The 18,960-nt window shown below is 36.6% G+C and overlaps 2 gene segments (V, D, J or C); both read right to left on the bottom strand.

Annotated features, from left to right (window-relative positions):
- Positions 1-667: 667 nt before the first annotated feature.
- On the bottom strand, positions 668-1,266 carry LOC118556077. The segment is given in 2 exon segments: positions 668-1,047; positions 1,138-1,266. Coding segments are annotated over 2 exon segments (423 nt in total).
- Positions 1,267-9,197: 7,931 nt separating this feature from the next.
- On the bottom strand, positions 9,198-9,646 carry LOC118560760. The segment is given in 2 exon segments: positions 9,198-9,505; positions 9,601-9,646. Coding segments are annotated over 2 exon segments (354 nt in total).
- Positions 9,647-18,960: the final 9,314 nt, after the last annotated feature.

Raw genomic sequence — 18,960 nt, 5'->3', positions numbered from 1 at the left:
ATGGGAGTTTCTCTTCTACAGCTGTCAGCAACATATCAAGACTTTAAAACCCAACTCACCTGATTTGCATAATACCAAACCAGAAACTGACTCCACTGATGGCAACAAGTCCTTTTTTAGTTTGCCTGCCTGATCCATGTGTTTTAGTAATAACCAACACCTTAAGAACTGAGCAGGTCAGCCTATTGGGTTCTGCAGGAATTTTTTATTCACTGGGTCAGCGAGCCACAAGAAAATAATTAATTAGTTAAGTATGATTGAAATATGATTACATTTCAATAACTTCTCAGATTTGACAGATTTGACATTAGGATGATGGGCAGTTTTTGAAGGGAGCAAAAATATGATGTAAGAATGATTTCAGAGACACTGGGATTTTAACATTTAGATCAGAATGATTGTATCTAATGTATGTTTTACGTTTCCACTCCTGTTTTAACATTGTTTAAAAATATATATTTCGTTAAACTGTTTTTTTTTATTTTATTTTATTGTTAATGTAAAATTGATGTTGACTTACACTATTTTCTTGATACAAAATGAATGTTTCTAACAAACCTCTAATTTAATTTGAAAACATGTAACATAAACAAATTTTGGAGTTGTGTTAATTTAATTTTGAGTGAAAAAATGTGTAATTTTTCTATGTGCCTAAATTTAAACTCGATCATACAGCTCCTGTGGCTTGATATATCCTGTTAAGGCCCTGACGGGTTTTTGTACAGCTGTGCTGCTTGTTTGTATCACTGTGGTATCTGACACAGTAATACACAGCAGAGTCTTCAGGCTGCATATTCTGTCCATTCAGAGTCACCGTTTTACTGGAAGTGTCTAAGTCAATACTGAACTTGTTCTTTAGTGAGTCTTTGTACGCTGAGTCTCCAGTATATTTCATCCCAATCCACTCCAGTCCTTTCCCTGCAGGCTGTCTGATCCAAGCTGTGTAGTAGCTGTCCAGATCATAAGATACCTGACAGCTGATGGTCAGACGATGACCTGGCTGCACAGTCACAGAGGCTGGCTGTGTCAGCTGTTCACACTTCACACCTGTGGAGAAACACATTTAAATTATATCATTACCAGCAGGGAATATTCGGTTCCGTTATGACACACAATGTTTGTCTCATTGAGACTCACAGGATCCAGCAGCCAGCAGCAGCAGCAGAGCTAGAGAGAACATGTTGGTGCTGAAGATGATCTGATGGGAGTTTTTCTTCTTCTGCAGCTGACAGCAACAGATCAGCTCTATAAAACCTGACACTTCTGATTTGCATGATACCAAACCAGCTACATCAGAAACACATAATGGAAAGGGTTTTTAAACACAGTAGTGGCCAACAGGAAGGCACAGTATGCTTGTTTTTTAAATACCTGTCTTTAATTAATAATGTTGTTTTATTTGTGTTCCTTTTCTGATTTTTGTATTTACCAATTTCGATATTACATGAAACACGTGCAACAATCATATCTGAGCTAATGTTAGTTTTTTTTTATATTGTCTAGGACTTCTAAAATCAGCTGCCGTTAAATGTTTAAACTTTTATTTTTTACACCAGTCAGTAAATCTCCAGACAGCCTGAGTGGTTTCAGGTCTCATTAACTAGTAAATTAAACTGAGATTTTTGTGCAAGTCAGAAAAATATTTCTGTTACAATGACTCTCTGTCTGTCTTCAACTACATATTTTGTACATTTTGAGACAGTACATGTTTGTCTTATTGTATTACAACAACAAAAATATTCTGTGGTCTATGTTAAATGTTGATTCCAAATCTACAAAGGAACAATATCTTTATATCAATGCCATCGTATAATGCAGATATCTGACCTACCTGCTGGGAAACTCAGGAACAATAATAAAAACAAAGGTTTAAACGAGTGGTGTGCTTTTCTGTGTTTGTAGTAAAACAATTTTGTTCTTGCATACGTTGTCATATTTGATGGAATTGGATTGAAGCGCAGACAAGAGCTTGGAAGTAGCATGTTGAATAGTGGCGATTTATTCAACAATGAAACAAGGCTTACACAGTGACAGGGAAACAGGAATCAGAAGCACGGCAACAAGAAGACCAGAGCAGAGTAGAAAAATGGATAATGACAGAGGATCTGGCAAATGGTAATGGCTGAGCTGACAACGTATATATATAGGAGGGAAGACAGGAGGAGTAACAACTGGAACCAATTACACAGGCATGATGAGAAAGATTCAATTAAGCAGAGGGGGAAAAGTGCAGTGAGCTGGAAGGAGCAGAAGGAGAACTGAGGGTCCATTCAAATACCCTTATTGGGCAAGGACTCTTTAGCCATAATGGAAGTTCATCAACAGTCGCCATGACAAGTGCTGTCTGAATAGTGCAGTCAGTAAGGAAGGAGGTAAGAAAAGGAGTCTGTATGCTTCTACCAGCGGCTAATTTGCCAAAGAATCCTCGCAGTATCACTTACCAGCCTAAAAGGGATTCCACAATCCTTTGCATGACATGCTGTATAAGCAGAGGCCACCTCACAGAAATTAACAAAAATGGAGTAGAGAACCTGCACCATGTAATTTAGTTTAGGAAGGCTTTAGGCCCGGATTTGAATCACATCATGCATGTGTGTTTCCGTCACGTAATGACATCGGAGTTAAAGGCTGTTAGAAAGCGGAGCAGCAGTTTGAAGCTCCTTTCTTTCATACAATACAGTTCTTACTGTTGACCCATGAAAGGTCAAGAAAAAAGAGCTATATCAACAAACAGAAGCAGTTATTTAATATATCCATACATCTGATGTATTCTCTTTGTATTGAGACAGCTGAAGAGCAGAATGATATTTAATTAGATCCATATTGTTCCAAATGTCCAAATGTTTAATATTTTCTGACTTGTTTTATTGTCGGGGGGGGGGGGGGGGGGGGGGTTAAAAAGTAAACTCAATAATCTGTTTTTTTCATGACAGTGTTTTATCAGTGATTTGTTGCTTCTGTACAGCCAGATGAAACCTCAATTTGGGTGAGATCAGGGAAAAGCAAAGCTTGCTTTGAGTCAGTCAGGGAGACTCACGGGATCCAGCAGCAGCATCATCAGAACAACAGAGAACATGTTGGTGCTGAAGATGAGCTGAGGGGAGTTTCTCTTCTTCTCATAGCGTCACAGAATGTCTTTAAATCAGAATTCTTCAATTTGCAGATTAACAAACTATCCTGTTAGTACTTTTGTACTGTGACTGTAAAAGAATTACATGATATACTCAATCTCCTTCTAAGTCATTATATATATCAAAGATATAGTAGCCATCACTATATATGTCTCATATGACAACTGGGGGGAAATAAAGACTTACAGCATCTTAAAAAAAGAAAAGCACCAAGAACAAAAATTGTTTCATACAATGAATTTAAGCAACCTTTTTCATCACTATGGGAAACAATGTCCAAAAGTAATTATTGGGTTATTTCCTGATTAAGTATATAGGCCGTGTCCTCGGGTCATTGGGAAGGTGACATAGAAATATAAGCTTTTGACCATCTTTGTTTTGTTGTTCTTGTTGGTTGTGTTAATTAGCTGTTTTAAGTAGTAAACAAAATATGCAATTTTTCACCATGTTGTTGAGCGATTTGTTGCTGCTTATCTGTTGTACAACAAGCATCATAATTTTCTGAAGTTCACATTTGTTTAATCATAAATTGTTTCAAGTTATTTCTGAATTAGTGTCAATATGTTGGAGTATCCTGAGGTGACGATAACATTACCAAAGAAAGACCCATATTTAAATAAGCCATTCGTTAAAGATCCCATTATTGTGAATTTACATGGTTGTATGTCATGTTTTTAATGTCTTTTTAATGTTTTCACAGACAATTGGAACATTGCAGAGTTGTCTGCATGAAACAGTCTAAATTCATTTGTGGTCTAAAAGCGCCTCCTCTGGTTGGTGAGTAGTAAAAGTGTTCAGGCTCTGAGGGGTTTTTGTACAGCTGTGCTGCTGGTTTGTGTCACTGTGGCTGTCTGGCACAGTAATACACAGCAGAGTCCTCAGGCTGCATATTCTGTCCATTCAGAGTCACTGTTTTACTGGAAGTGTCTAAGTCAATACTGAACTTGTTCTTCAGGGAATCTTTGTAGTATGAGACTCCATAGCTGTCTTTCATCCCAATCCACTCCAGTCCTTTCCCTGCAGGCTGTCTGATCCAAGCTGTGTAGTAGCTCAGATCATAAGAGACCTGACAGCTGATGGTCAGACGTTGACCTGGCTGCACAGTCACAGAGGCTGGCTGTGTCAGCTGTTCACACTTCACACCTGTGACAGAAAACATGAATACAAAAGTTGTTAACAGCAGTAAATCATTGTGGTGTGATTATTTTGTCAGTGCCTCAGTCAAACTCACAGGATCCAGCCGCCAGCAGCAGCAGCAGCAGAGCTACAGAGAACATGTTGGTGCTGAAGGGGATCTGGTGGGAGTTTCTCTAATACAGCTGACAGCTGTAGATTCCACCTTTAAACAGGAGTGTTTAATTTACATAAATACAAACTAGCATGCCAGAATTAATAGAGATCAGTGTAGATCTGTTTATTCAATGTTTCTAGCATGCAGTGACTTTGACATGCCTTAACTTGCAAAGTTGCATTGGGTTTATTCTATCCTTTTTACAACCCTTCAACATATTGTTGAAGGGTTGTAAATGATTATGTCTTAATCATTCAACAAATAGAAGGTTTTAACAGACTTGTATCAAAAATGGACATCTCATCGGAATAAACCTTTTAATAACATTAGTTATTATTACTTGTATAAAAAAATGTCTTATTTTTTAAGATGCTTCACTTACTGCATTGGTACTCCATGTTAATATATTATTATTATTATTATTATTATTATTATTATTATTATTATTATTAATAATAATAATAATAATAATAATAATAATAATAATAATAATAATAATAATAATAATAATAATAATTGTTATTATTATTATCAAGCCATATCACAGCCACGTACCATAAAATCCTTCTAAAACTATTTAAAAGTGTTGTATGTGTGGAAGCCCTTCAGTCTAAAATAACAATAGATAATTTTAGTAACTGGTATTTTTCTACTCTTCATAAACACCAAAACTGTAAAACATTTCAATCTCCAAAGTGTTTTGTTACAGTCACATTAAGTCACACTCAAACAGTCCATCCAAAAAGTATTCACCCCCTTACTTCTCTACTTTCTTTAACATAGATTTCAGTAAAGTTTTCTTTCTGACTAAAAGAAATAACCCAAAGCGAAAAGTTTCCAGACATTTTTTAAATGTCTTTTAAAAAATACATTTAAAAATAACACTGAGCTGCAAACCTTAAAACACATTTATCTCTTTCTAACTCTCTTGATGATTACTGTTTGTTTCAATAGAGTGGAAGAAGAAAAATTCCCTTCATCAACACTACATAAATCCAGTCACATCTATTCAGTGATTTTTTTTACTAAAAAACAAATTGTGTTGCACCAAGTTAGCTATTAATCAATATATCAAACTTTCCTGAATACAGCAAGGGTATTCAAGGAAAGAATGACTCAAATACTGGTCTTATTGCTGAGGAAGAAACAGAATTTATGTTTATTTCAAGATTATATTATTTTAATAAGGCAAGCCTGCAACAATGAGCTATAATGACTTGGACATTCTGTTCTTACAAAAAAAGATTACTTTATTTGGTAAATTTAAAATGTTGCATCGGTTGAGTGGGTTTTTAATTAACAATATAATTTATTTGTGATTTTAACAGAATGTATTAATTTGTCCCACAAGTACTTTGACTCAATAATTTCGCTCTAACTTGTTAGACAACAAATTTCACTCACTTCTACTGCCCCCTTTAGGACTTTTTGAAAATGTATCCTGTGTGACTTTTGTACCGTCTCTCCCCCTGTGTGTCTCTGGTGTTTTTCCTCATTTCTGCATTCTTTACATTTTGTCTTCTAATTAATTCTTACATTAATTTGCCCTTGGACCCTTCCTTTTATGTTCTGTCAGATTATGTCCTTGTACTTCTATTCAGCTCCATTCATGTTTATTTCAGTCTGCACCCTCTACCTTAGCTTACCTCACTCAATTCACCTGCTGCTGTTAATTAGCTTCAAGTCATTTCATCTGGGACTCTGCTTATTTATTCCTGCGTCCCACAGTCACTCACTGCCCGATCGTCAGAAAGCCATCGTGCGAGTTAGCCTACCAGCGGTCCTTGTCTCAACTTTTTTGGATTTTCCCTGTTTGCCTTGCCCTTGCTGGCCACCTCATTGGCTCTCTGACTGTGGACATGACTTTGGACTGCTCTGACCATAATTCCTGCCCAGCCCCTTTGTTCTTGTCTGCCTTCTCCTGTGTTTTATCCCCTGCTGTGAGCAGCCTGCTTCAGTCTAGACATTGTTCTGACCACATCTATTTGTTTGTTTAATTGTTTTTACCTTTATAGACCAATTCAGTGTCTGGTTTAAATATTGGGTTCTCTGACTTCCTGTTCATAACACTCACACTGCTGGCATAGATATTGCTATTGGGATCACTTCCCATCCATTCAAGACTTTTTCTGGTCCGCGCCATGCTTTAGTAGGTATTAAGGTTATGCCAGACCATCTATAGGACATGAGTTTCTCCAGGTTTATTTTTTTATTTTTATCACTGTTCTGTTGAAAATTACAAGGGAAATGACAAATGTTTTGATATTTACTGATGACTGTATCATTAAACCTGGTGACATTACAGAAAGAGGGCAAGAAGAACAGTGTGTGTTCGTCATCCTGAAGCTGTAGACACAACTTGAAAACCAGTCAGCAGGACAGAAATACACAGCAGCGACTGCTGAAGGGACTTGATGTTCTGACAGTGTGTTACAATTTACCATCAATATTTCACCCTATCGTTTACAAAACACAAAATGATCTCCTTGCATTTGGATTCCACATGAAAGAACAGGTAACATTCTAAAATACAAAGAGTTGTTAATGATGTTTTGTTGCCATGTGATTCTGGTACTCACATGGTCTTGGTTCTGCTTGACCTAACCGCTGCCTCCGACACTGTTGACCACAATATCTTAATATCACGTCTAAATAATTTAGTAGGCATTCAACACACTGCTCTGGACTGGTTTAGATCCTACTTGGTCGATTGATCTTTCTCTGTCAGCATTTCAGACTCAGAATCATCTTGCACTTCCTTATAATGTGGGGTTCCACAGGGGTCAATTATAGGACCTCTACCATTTTCATTATACTTATTGCCTTTAGGCTCCATTCTATTGAGGAAAAGATATGGAATTCCTTTCCATTTCTATGCTGATGGTTGTCAGCTCTATCTGCCCCTGAAGCAGGGTGACGGCTTCTCAGTGAAGGCCCTGCTGGACTGTCTGGAAGACTTTAAAGCTTGTCTAGCCCTGAACTTTACAAATTTTAACAATGAAAACTGTGGTAATACTTTTTGGACCAAGTTGCTCATGTGATCCCTAGCACAGTTGATTTGGGACCCCTGACAGCATATTTTAAGCCAAGTGTCACTGATTTGGCTTTTAAGTTAGAAAGTGATTTTTAATTAAATCGTCAGATCAGAGCAGTTGTTAGGATTTCAATTTGGCCAGCTGCCTTAAGTGATAAAAACATAATATTTCTTGAAACAGTAATCCATGCTGTTATATCATCTGGATTACTGTAATGGACTCTATGTTGGAGTGAGTCAGTATTTGCTTTCTCGTATGCTGCTGGTTCAAAACGCTGCTGCGCGTCTTTTATCAGGTACTCCAAAAACAGAGCATATTGCCCCTATTCTGGCCTCACTCCATTGGCTTCCAGTGCATTTTAGAGTTCATTTTTAAATTCTTATTTTTGTTTCTAAGTGTTTGAATGACCTTGCTCCTCTGTACCTCTCTGAGTTTATCTATCCCTACTTACAATAAGAAAAGGGCCAGGGCCTTTTCTATTTTCTATTGCTGGAATGACCTGCCTCTTCATTGCCCACCTTTAAAACTTGCCTCATAACCTACTATTATTCTTTTGCTTTTTTTTCCCACCAGCGAGACTTAGTTTTCATTTTAAATTGTTTTTTATTGTTTCTTTTAAGTAGTTTTATGAACTATCTTTTTATCTTTGTTTTTTAATGGATGTGTTTAAGTTTGTAGAGATGTACAGCACTTTCTTTCAGCTGTTGGCTGTTTTTAAGTGCTTTATAAATAAGGGTATGTTATGATACAAAGGGATGATAAACGGGTTATTTCTACAATAACTATATCAAACAGGCCATTTTAGGAAAAAAATGTTGAGTTATTTTAAAACAATTTAATTCAATTCAATTAAATTTTATTTATATAGCGCCAAATCATGAAACATGTCATCTCAAGGCACTTTACAAAATCAAGTTCAATCATATTATACAGATTGGGTCAGATTATACAGATTGGTCAAAAATGTCCTATATAACGCAACCATTTAAGAGTGATTACAAAAAATGTGTCATAAAAGAAAAAAAACGCTGTGTATTCAGTATATGTTTTGCTTTTATATCACCACTTTCTGTCATACAGTGTTTTATGAGGCTTTTGTCTGATTTTAACCCCTATTGCCTTGTACAAAAACTGTTTTCACTTCTTGGTTTGTTTTGAACATTAAAATATACTCAGTAATACAAATCAAAACAACAGTTAATTTATAAGTAGACTGTTTAGAATGAGTATTGCTACGCAATGCATCCAAACTACACTACAGAAACAGCTGCAGCCTCTGATTTTAGTCCTTCAGCCCTTTTATAGCTGCCTGTCTGATCCAAGTGTTGCAGTGATCAACAAATCTTAAAATCTCTTAGTTTGTTCTTAATCATGCGTCAGACTGAGGATGACAGTGAAAAGTTGCCAATTCAATACATTAGCCATTGTTCTCCTGGTCACTTTGAAATGAGTTTGGACTTTGATGACTTTTCTATGTTTTGATTGCTGCTCTAATTTAAAAAACAATCCCCAGAGAACTGTAATGATCATTTGATTATTCAGATAAACACATTTGGCTTATGTCAGGTCTGAATTTAAGACCACATTTTTGTATGATTATTTTTAAACTCTTTAATTTTAGTATGTCCATTTATTTTCACCAGTCCAACATTTAATGGTCTTGCAGCGCCCCCTCTGGTTGGTTTATATAACCTGTTCAGGTTCTGAGGGGTTTTTGTACAGCTGTGCTGCTTGATTGTCTCACTTTGGCTGTCTGGCACAGTAATACACAGCAGAGTCTTCAGGCTGCATATTCTGTCCATTTAGAGTCACTGTTTTACTGGAAGAAACAAAGCTGATGCTGAACTTGTTCTTTAGTGAATCCTTGTAGGTTGTGGTCCATCCTTCACCTGCTTCACCAATCCACTCTAGTCTTTTTCCAGCAGGCTGGCTGATCCATGCTGTAGGACGACTGCTCAGAGAATAAGAGACCTGACAGCTGATGGTCAGACGTTGACCTGGCTGCAGCATTACAGAGGCTGGCTGAGTCAGCTGTTCACACTTCACACCTGTAGAGAAAAACATCAAAACCAAATTACCTCAGCAATAAACAGTAACTTTTATGAGATAATGTCGTAAAAGTTTCTGCCTCAGTGAGACTCACAGGATCCAGCAACCAGCAGCAGCAGCAGCAGAGCTACAGAGAACATGTTGGTGCTGAAGGTGATCTGATGAGAGTTTCTCTTCCTCTGCAGCTGACAGGATCAGACCAAGACTTTAAACCAGAACACTTCATTTGCATGATGCTATCCTGCCTGTCAGGATTTTTGACCTCATATTGCCAAAATTGTTTCCCCTTTTTATACAGCCTACAGAAACACTATTTTCTGAACTGATTTTTTACCCATTTTGTTGTACGCTATTCTTCATGATGACGTTTATTCGGGTATATTAAATTTTAACACATAGTAGATTTAACAGTACATGGATTGCTCCATTGATTATTGCATATGTGAGACAATAATTAAATATTTTAAATTGTTTTCTTGATGCAGGATAAATTCTATACAAGGAGATAACATTCTCTGTGCAGCTGAGTCACCTCACTGTTATTATATTTAAATTTTAAAAGTGGTTCAGGTGTAAGTTTACAGCAGCACTGAACGTTTAATGTTTTGAGCACTTCTGTTATGCAGTGCTAGTTTGCAGCTTTTCTTAACTTGCAGCATTTGTCTTTGCATGTGTCTTGTGTGTTTCTTTGTCAGCATCATTTGTGTTTGCAGCATGTTTGAACTTTGTGTGTCTAATTTAAGTAATTCCAGAATTTCTCTGTTGGTTAATTTTTCCATCACTTGTGTTTTTTGTGTTTGTGTGTTAGCTTATTTTTTATATAGGAGTACTTTTTGTGGTAGCAGTGCATTTATGTATTTGCAGTGTGTTTGCACCTCTCAACCACCGTTTTAGCATTACTAAAAGCCATTTTAAACAATCAAGTCATCAAAAGTCAAATAACTGCAGGATCTACCTGATATGTTAAAGTAGTGCATTTTAAAGTGTTAATTTATGGTTTAAAACGCCCCCATCTGGTCAATCATTATAGATCAGGTGTTCAGGCTCTGAGGGGTTTTTGTACAGCTGTGCTGCTTGTTTGTGTCACTGTGGTCTCTGGCACAGTAATACACAGCAGAGTCTTCAGGCTGCATATTTTGTCCATTTAGAGTCACTGTTTTACTGGAAGTGTCTAAGTCAATACTGAATTTATTCTGCAGTGAATCCTTGTAGTATGAGGCTCTAGTAAATTTCATCCCAATCCACTCCAGTCCTTTCCCTGCAGGCTGTCTGATCCAAGCTGTGTAGTAGCTGCTCAGAGAATAAGATACCTGACAGCTGATGGCCAGACTTTGACCTGGCTGCACAGTCACAGAGGCTGGCTGTGTCAGCTGTTCACACTTCACATCTGAGGAAGTAAATATTAAATGTAATATTAGTACATAAACTCTAATCAGTCAGTTAAAGGTGAACATGCTGTAAATGCCTCAGTGAGACTCACAGGATCCAGCAGCCAGCAGCAGCAGCAGAGCTAAAGAGAACATGTTGGTGCTGAAGGTGATCTGATGGGAGTTTCTCTTCTTCTGCAGCTGACAGCATGAGATCACATATTTAAAAGTCAACTGGTAATTTGCATAATGCAACAAACATCCAGTCTGTGAGTTGTGAGAAACCATAAGTGGAAACTTAGTTAATTTAAGCACCATTTGGCAAAACTATTCCTGGATTTTATAGAATTATAAAAGAAAAGTATTTTCAATATCTTCACTTTGAGTAGTTTTTTATCTGTGTTTTTGTTCTACTCATATAAAGCATTAAAACATTTACATTAATTATTCTATTAAAGGAAAAAACATTTAAAAAAATTTTATTGTCATGTTACTCAGAAAGCAAAGTTAGTTTTAATATCATGTTTGGATTTACTGAAACATGACTGTCTATAGAAGTATATTCTGCATTGCTGCCAACATGTTCGTATTTTTAAGAAATGTTTTGTTTTAATGAATTGTAAGCTCAATGTAAATGTTTGACAATGTGAGCTTTTTAAAGGAGGTCAAAGGTCAGCACTGTGAATGGAATCACAAGCTTTCTAAACAGCTTGTTTTAGAGTTGACATGGATAAATATGACTTCTTTTAAGATTTATTTAGAAGCATCCTGCATGTTTATGCCAGTGTTATATGACGTTATACTATGTAACTTTGACGAGTGCTATGTTTTTTAGCTACTGTACACGCTGTAGGTTCACGAGGTGTCAAGAGTATATCCGAAATGGAGCTGAACTGTGGAGGAATGTGAACTAACAGGAGAAAATGCACATGGATGGGGAAAAGAAAAAGGAAAATAACATAAAAATGGCACAGAGAAACCAAAACCAAAAAAACTGCTAGATACGAGGTGACAGTGCCAGCCATCCATGCCTGTGTGCAATATACGACCTGAATAATCTCCTAAAATAAATTTTTACAGAGGTCCACAGGGCAAAATGTTTCCAGTTTTTCTCTGAGGTCGTTCTGTGAAAATTACCTTGGAATATGAGGATGGCGACAGCAAGTACATTTATAATAAAAATCAAAATCAAAACACTGGTGCTGTCTTTTATGTTCTACCTTATCTTTATAATGAAAAATTTATGAAGCTCTCTTTTTCGAAGTGTTCTGAAATTGACAGTTCTTTACCATGTCTTTTCAGATTTAAAAAATACAAATCTTCGAACAGCAGTGTTTAAACACCTGATTTTGTCCTTGATTTCCAGCCCGTGTGATCCAGTGTGTCAGTGGATCAGGGAATAGAAGACCTGACAGACGTTGAGCTGACTGTGCAGTCACAGAGGTGGGCTTTGTCAACTGTTGACAGCTCACACCTGTAGGGTAGAAATATTAAAAAAGGAACAAGGAATAACTGACTGTGTGGTTTGGTCAGGACATTGTCTCAATAACACTCACAGAATGTAGCAGCAGAAATGTTTATTTGCATATGTAATGGATTAATTTGTGTTTTGATTGAGCACAGATTTTCTCAGGCTAAACCTTGGCTCTTAGTCAAGAGCTGTAACCTCTGAAGAAATTTACATTAATCCTGCAATAAAAAAAAGCATGTTTACTCACTTAAACCGTAATGAAAACTTTAAAAAAAATCTAATGGAAAATATGTTACTAAGAAGTTATGTAGTCAAAGATTTGTTGTACTGTTTGTTGTATTGATCATTAGATCTATATAAACTCTCTTTAAATCTACATTATTCACTTTCAACACATTGGCCCATGAATTTTGGGTGAAATTAAAATCAACACATTTCTGGTGAAAATGGAAGCCACATCTTGTAAAATTATTACATGATAAAGGATTGTAGTACTACTAAGAATTAATTAATGCAGAAATAGTATGTCTGAATTTATTATTTTACTAAGATGCGTCATTCACTAAACTTATTCTCCTGTTTACTTATCCTTCATGTTTTCTTAAACAGTTTACAGCCATGAATCTGTTTTATATAATAAAAAGCACTCATCAAACCCTATTAAACCACTTGGCCTCTTTCTAATAAAAGGCAATCAGTCTCACAAAGTATTAATAAGAATATAATTCACAATAAAACAGTTGAAACCATTTATTCACAGATTGTTCAAAAAAAATCACAAACATACTTTTCTCAGTCTGATCTTAAATCTCTAATCTATTTCCTCTTTTAGGTCTTTTTATTCACTGAAAAAGAACATTTTTACTGAAACATTTTCAAAGTTTAAATGCATTTTTTAGCAACTGATGAAACTTCCTTCTAAACTGTATACCAATGTCATGTATTGTAAGGTTGGAGTGGGACCAAACTGCAGAAAGGACTTCAGGAGCTTCATGGTATTAATATTGACAAAGACCAAAAACTTACAGCAAGGCATAAGGAAAATACGAAAAAAATAACCTCACAGGATGGGACAGAAGAAAGCAGCATAAGCCAAAGAAATTAAATACTGAGGAAAGGAGAAGATTTACACTGGAGTGTAAGGCAGGGTGCTGAAAGAGAAAGAGTAAGGAAGCTGGGAGAAGGAGTCTAATTGACACAGAGAACAGGGGAAGGCAGGTGAGGCAGTGCATCACCTGTTATTATGAGGATTAAAATACTAACATTACATTTCTGCTTGACAGTTCTGTAAATTTGTTTCTGTATGTTTTCAATGTTATTGTCAAAAATTGCTCAATTTAAGCATGCCTTTTCAAATAAATAGGAGGGCGAGGTGAAGCAACGATGAGTTGCGCCTCACCTCTGATGGTGCTGTGTTGAACACACCGACCCATTAGTGCATGCCCATAGCTGTATTAGTTTCATTACACATGTATCACACATACTGATGGTCAACAGTCTGCCAGACATATTTAATGAATATGTGTGACATTGTTAGTCTTTCTATCAACTTTAAATACACAATGAAAATTCACAGGGTGAGGCAAAAAGTACCGTACTGATAGGTTGCAGTTCTGAGCCCCATAGGCACAATGGGCAACAGGTGCACGTCTCTGCACGCTCTTCTTTTAAGCAGAGGAGAGTGGTACATTAATTAACTGATAAAAGAGACCAAATGGGAAATTATGTCTCAAAACATATGTTTTTCTTTCAAATTGTCTCAACAATAACGGTATTAATCCTAACATGTAAAAAAAAAAAAAAAAAAAAAAACTACTCCCAGGTCATCTGGAAACACCACTTTATTGCTTCACAGTATGTCCTCCTGTCTGGTTGGTAATATTGTAAATAACTTTTACTTTCACCAGTCCAACATTTAATGGTCTTGGATCGCCCCCTCTGGTTGGTTTATACAGTTTGTTCAGGTTCTGAGGTTTTTTTTGTACATCTGTGCTGCTTTTTTGAGTCACTGTGGCTCTCTCACACAATAATACACAGCAGAGTCTTCAGGCTGCATATTCTGTCCATTTAGAGTCACTGTTTTGCTGGAAGAAACAAAGCTGATGCTGAACTTGTTCTTCAGTGAATCTTTGTAGCGTGTGGTCCATCTTTCACCTGCATAACCAATCCACTCTAGTCCTTTCCCTGCAGGCTGTCTGATCCAGTGTGTTAGATAGCTGCTCAGAGGATAAGAGAGATGGTCAGACGTTGACCTGGCTGCAGCATCACAGAGGCTGGCTGTGTCTGCTGTTCACACTTCACACCTTTGGAGAAAAACATCAAAACAGAATAAGCTCAACAATAAATGGTAACTTTTATGAGATCATGTTGTAAATGTTTCTGCCAGTGAGACTCACATGATCCAGCAGCCAGCAGCAGCAGCAGCAGCAGAGCTACAGAGAACATGTTGGTGATGATCTGATGGGAGTTTATCTTCTCTCCTCTTACTTTTCTCTTCTCTGCAGCAGAGAGCAACATATCTTTTTTTTTAAATCACTTAATTTACATAAAGGCAAAACCAATTAACTATAAACAGTAACTTTTATGAGATTATGTCGTAAATGTTTCTGCCAGTGAGACTCACAGGATCCAACAGCCAGCAGCAGCAGCAGAGCTACAGAGAACATGTTGGTGTTGAAGGTGATCTGATGGGAGTTTCTCTGCTTCTGCAGCAGAGAGCAACATTTTTTAAATCGTTTATTTACATAAAGGCAAAACCAATTAGCACTTTTGACCACATGTTGCATAAATATTTGTCTCTTTTTTCAACAAAATTAAGGGACAATGAATTTATAACGTAAAATGACGTCAAATTAATGCCTTGATTGTATTGGAAATAAGGCTCATAATTTAGACTTAAACAAACTTGTCATTTTTGTATGCACAGAGTGCATTCAAAACAAAGTTTCGTCACATACAGCTTACGACAATGTGGTGAGATTGCAATTGTAATAAAATATTATTTAAGTTTTAAGCATACTTTAAGCTGAAACATTACTGTGACAAGGGCAGATTCATTTTATTTTACTTTATGCTTTAAACTGGAAAAAGATTTTAAAAAATACTAAATGGTTTCACAGTATGTCAAACCTAGTTGGCAAAAAAAAAAGTTGCTTTCTAAATGAATCATAATGTTAGGAATTCTAGATTTATATGATGAAACTGGAATTTTATTTTCTTATTAAAAAGATCAGCTGTGTGTTTAGTGCTTTTATTTCTGAAAGTGTCAAATATTTAAGACATTTAACTGCTTCAACGTTGCTCAGCAAAATATTTTGGTATGAACACATATGTTTTAATGATTTTTATATATTTTATCAGTCTTCATTTTTACAGTATACAGTCTTTATGGCGTGACTTCTGTTATCTGGATGCTGTGCAGACAGATGCTAGTGGAATATATAAAAATGAGGCAAAACAAACTGAAAAATGCACTTACAATATGTGCTACCAGGAAGGTTGAAAACCGCACTAGAACGCCCCCTGATGGATATTTTCTTATATTGTTTTGATGATGCAAAAAGGAAAAAAAATATAGATCCAAGTTGGTGGAACGCAATGCCGAACAGTTGTGGAATTAAGCTGATTGGCTTCTTTTACGTTGTGTTTCAAACTAAATTTGTTCTTTAGCAGTGGTTGGAGGCCACTCTTCAATAAACAAGTAAAAAAGAAGTTTGGTTATTGGAGCGTCGTTGTCTGGCTGTCTAGCTGCTGAAATTAAATCGAAAACTCAGGGTGAGGACAGCACATAATATATATATCATATGTAAATGTATCACATTGTCTACATCAATTTTTTTGTTTATGAATAATTTTTGTAATAAACATGTTGATTCTAGTTTGAAGCAATATAGTAAAAGAAAATTGTGATAAGTCTCTAACTTCACTCATGAGAACTAAAGGGAGTTAAAATCTTCAGTAAAAATTGTATGAGAAATTTTCTCTCAACAATAACGGTATTAATCCTAACAGTTTTCCAAAGCTTCATGAACATCTACAAATGCTGCCAGGTTTATGGCACAATTCAGCAGAAAGATATGTTGCTCCAAAGTGACAACACTGGCACGGCTTCCTTCAAAACGGGCTCTTTAATAAACGCCGTGAAAACTACAAAAATAAAGACAAGCTTTAGAAATGGATACATTTACAGACAGTCAGGTGACACATACTGTAACAAAGTTACCTCGTGACCGCCTGCCACTTCGGAGGTCGTAAATAGATTAATTCTTCTTTGTCCACTCTAAATTAAATATTAAGTAATTAAAACACCATAACCAATAAATTTACAAAATATTACAAACATAAATACAATACCTTTACAGCTACAGCAAATACGAGACTGCTACTCTTTCCCAGATTTCTGCTCCTTCTCTCATGCAAATCTCGCTACCTTTCTTATATACGCAAATCTCGCGATAACTTTCAACAAATAGTTTCAAAAGAAATAAAATACAATAATTTTACATAAACCTCAAAATTTGAACTAAACAACTTAAAATACATAATCTGAAATAAACATACATTTTTCCAAGAAATAAATCATTTCACTGTCACTTACACTCCCACCAAAATCACTAATTTGTTTCAATGTGATTTTTCAATGAATGTCAGAATTAAAGTCTGTTTTACTCTGTATTAGTCTCAAGTAACGTCACTACCCTATGAATAGGTCTTTCTAAATATATCAACCTTGTCAGTGGTTTTCCTTTGTCAAATGTCGTTTCACTTGTCTTTAGTTTCACCTTTCGAACCTTGTCGTCTGGGCTCTCTAGAGTCTCTACTACTAGAGCTAGCTTCCATTTACATTTTGGAGCATTATCATCTTGTAGGATCACAATGTCATTAATGTGGAGGTTCCGTGAAACTTTCTGCCATTTCTGTCGCTGTTGGAGATTTAGCAGATATTCTCGTTTCCATCTTTGCCAAAACTCGTTTGCTAGAAATTGTACTCTTCTCCATCTTTTGTTCAAGTACAAATCCTCTCTGCAAAACTGTCCTGGAGGGGGGAGAATAACTGAAGACTTCATCGTTAATAGGTGATTGGGAGTTAAAGGCTCTGGACCCAAGGGATCATTAAGATACTCCACACTTAAGGGTCTGCTGTTAATGATGGCCATTGTCTCGTAAAAGAGTGTTCTTAGACTAGTTGTATCAAGTCTGTTTGAGAATTTATCTAACATTGCTGTTAGTATGCTTCGTACTGTTCGAATTTGCCGTTCCCAGATGCCTCCCATGTGGCTAGCTGATGGAACGTTCATCACAAACTCGCAACCAATAGCTCTTTGTGTTTCTTGGTCCATATCCTTCATTAGCTCCAAAAACTCTCTTCTGGCTCCCATAAAATTTGTCCCTTGGTCACATCTTAGTTGTCGAACAGGACCTCTTATGGCAATCAGAACCCGAAGAGCGTTCATGAAAGCATCAGTTGATAAGTCATCAAGTGTTTCAATATGCACAGCTCGTGAACATAAGCAGGTGAACAATAATCCATATCTTTTGACTTCCTTTCTTCCTTCCTTTACCATGAATGGGCCAAAACAGTCAACACTGCAATATGTAAAAGGAGGTGCTGTTTTTGTTCTTACTTCTGGTAACTCTGCCATCTGTTGGACATTTGTGGTCTTTCTATATCGCCTACATTTAACACAGTGGTAAATGTGCGAAGAAACCATACTTCCACATCCTAAAATCCATATGCCATTTGCACGCAATTCATTTATGGTCATGCCTCTTCCTTGATGATGTACACGTTCATGGTAGTGTTTAACGAGGAGAGCTGATACATGGGACTCCTTGGTAAGAATTGCGGGATGTTTGACATGATGATGCAAGGCTGATTGGGACAATCTTCCTCCCACCCTGAGAACATCAGACTTGTCCAAGAAAGCATTTAGTTGCTTTAGTCTGTCATGCTTGTGCAGAGAATTTTCCTTCTGAGATCTGATTTTCTGTATTTCCTCAGTAAAAGCTTCCTTTTGCACTAGCTTGATAATGAAAACTTCTGTGTCTCTTCTCTCTTCAAGATCTGTTGTTTTGTTTGTTCTTTCTTGAACACCTTTAAACTCTTTTATGCATCGTTTGAGTCTGGCAATAGCCTTTACAGCTCTCGACCAATCAGAGAACTTCTTTAGACGCTCTAGAACAGGGCTCACTTGTTTTGACTGCACGGTGTGTGCGTGACCTGTACGGAGTTCAGGATCTGTCCCTTCAACTTCTCCCACCATTTCCTTTCTTAGTCGACGTTCCAATGAAGACAATCTGTGTTCAGCACTTTGCTTGTTGTTTGGGAGATTCGGATTGTCTGTTTTGAATGGTAACGGGAGTTCGTAATGACCATCGTTCTTCTGTTTTATACCTTTGGTCACCTTTGACATGAACAAAATGTCTTCCTGTGAAACTGGATTGTCATCTGTTGCATGTTCAGAAAAATCGGATTCCAAAGCCTTAATCACATCAGTTGGACTGGCTTCCTTTACTTGAGTTCTGCATACAAAATGTACTTGTTTCTTGAGTTCAACTGCTGGTTGTGAAACAGGGAATACTTCACGAACAATTATTCTGTGACTTGTACCGATGA

The sequence above is a fragment of the Fundulus heteroclitus genome, unplaced genomic scaffold (assembly GCF_011125445.2).
Source record: "Fundulus heteroclitus isolate FHET01 unplaced genomic scaffold, MU-UCD_Fhet_4.1 scaffold_48, whole genome shotgun sequence".
NCBI lineage: Eukaryota > Metazoa > Chordata > Actinopteri > Cyprinodontiformes > Fundulidae > Fundulus > Fundulus heteroclitus.
This window is presented reverse-complemented; position numbering and strand designations above follow the sequence as displayed.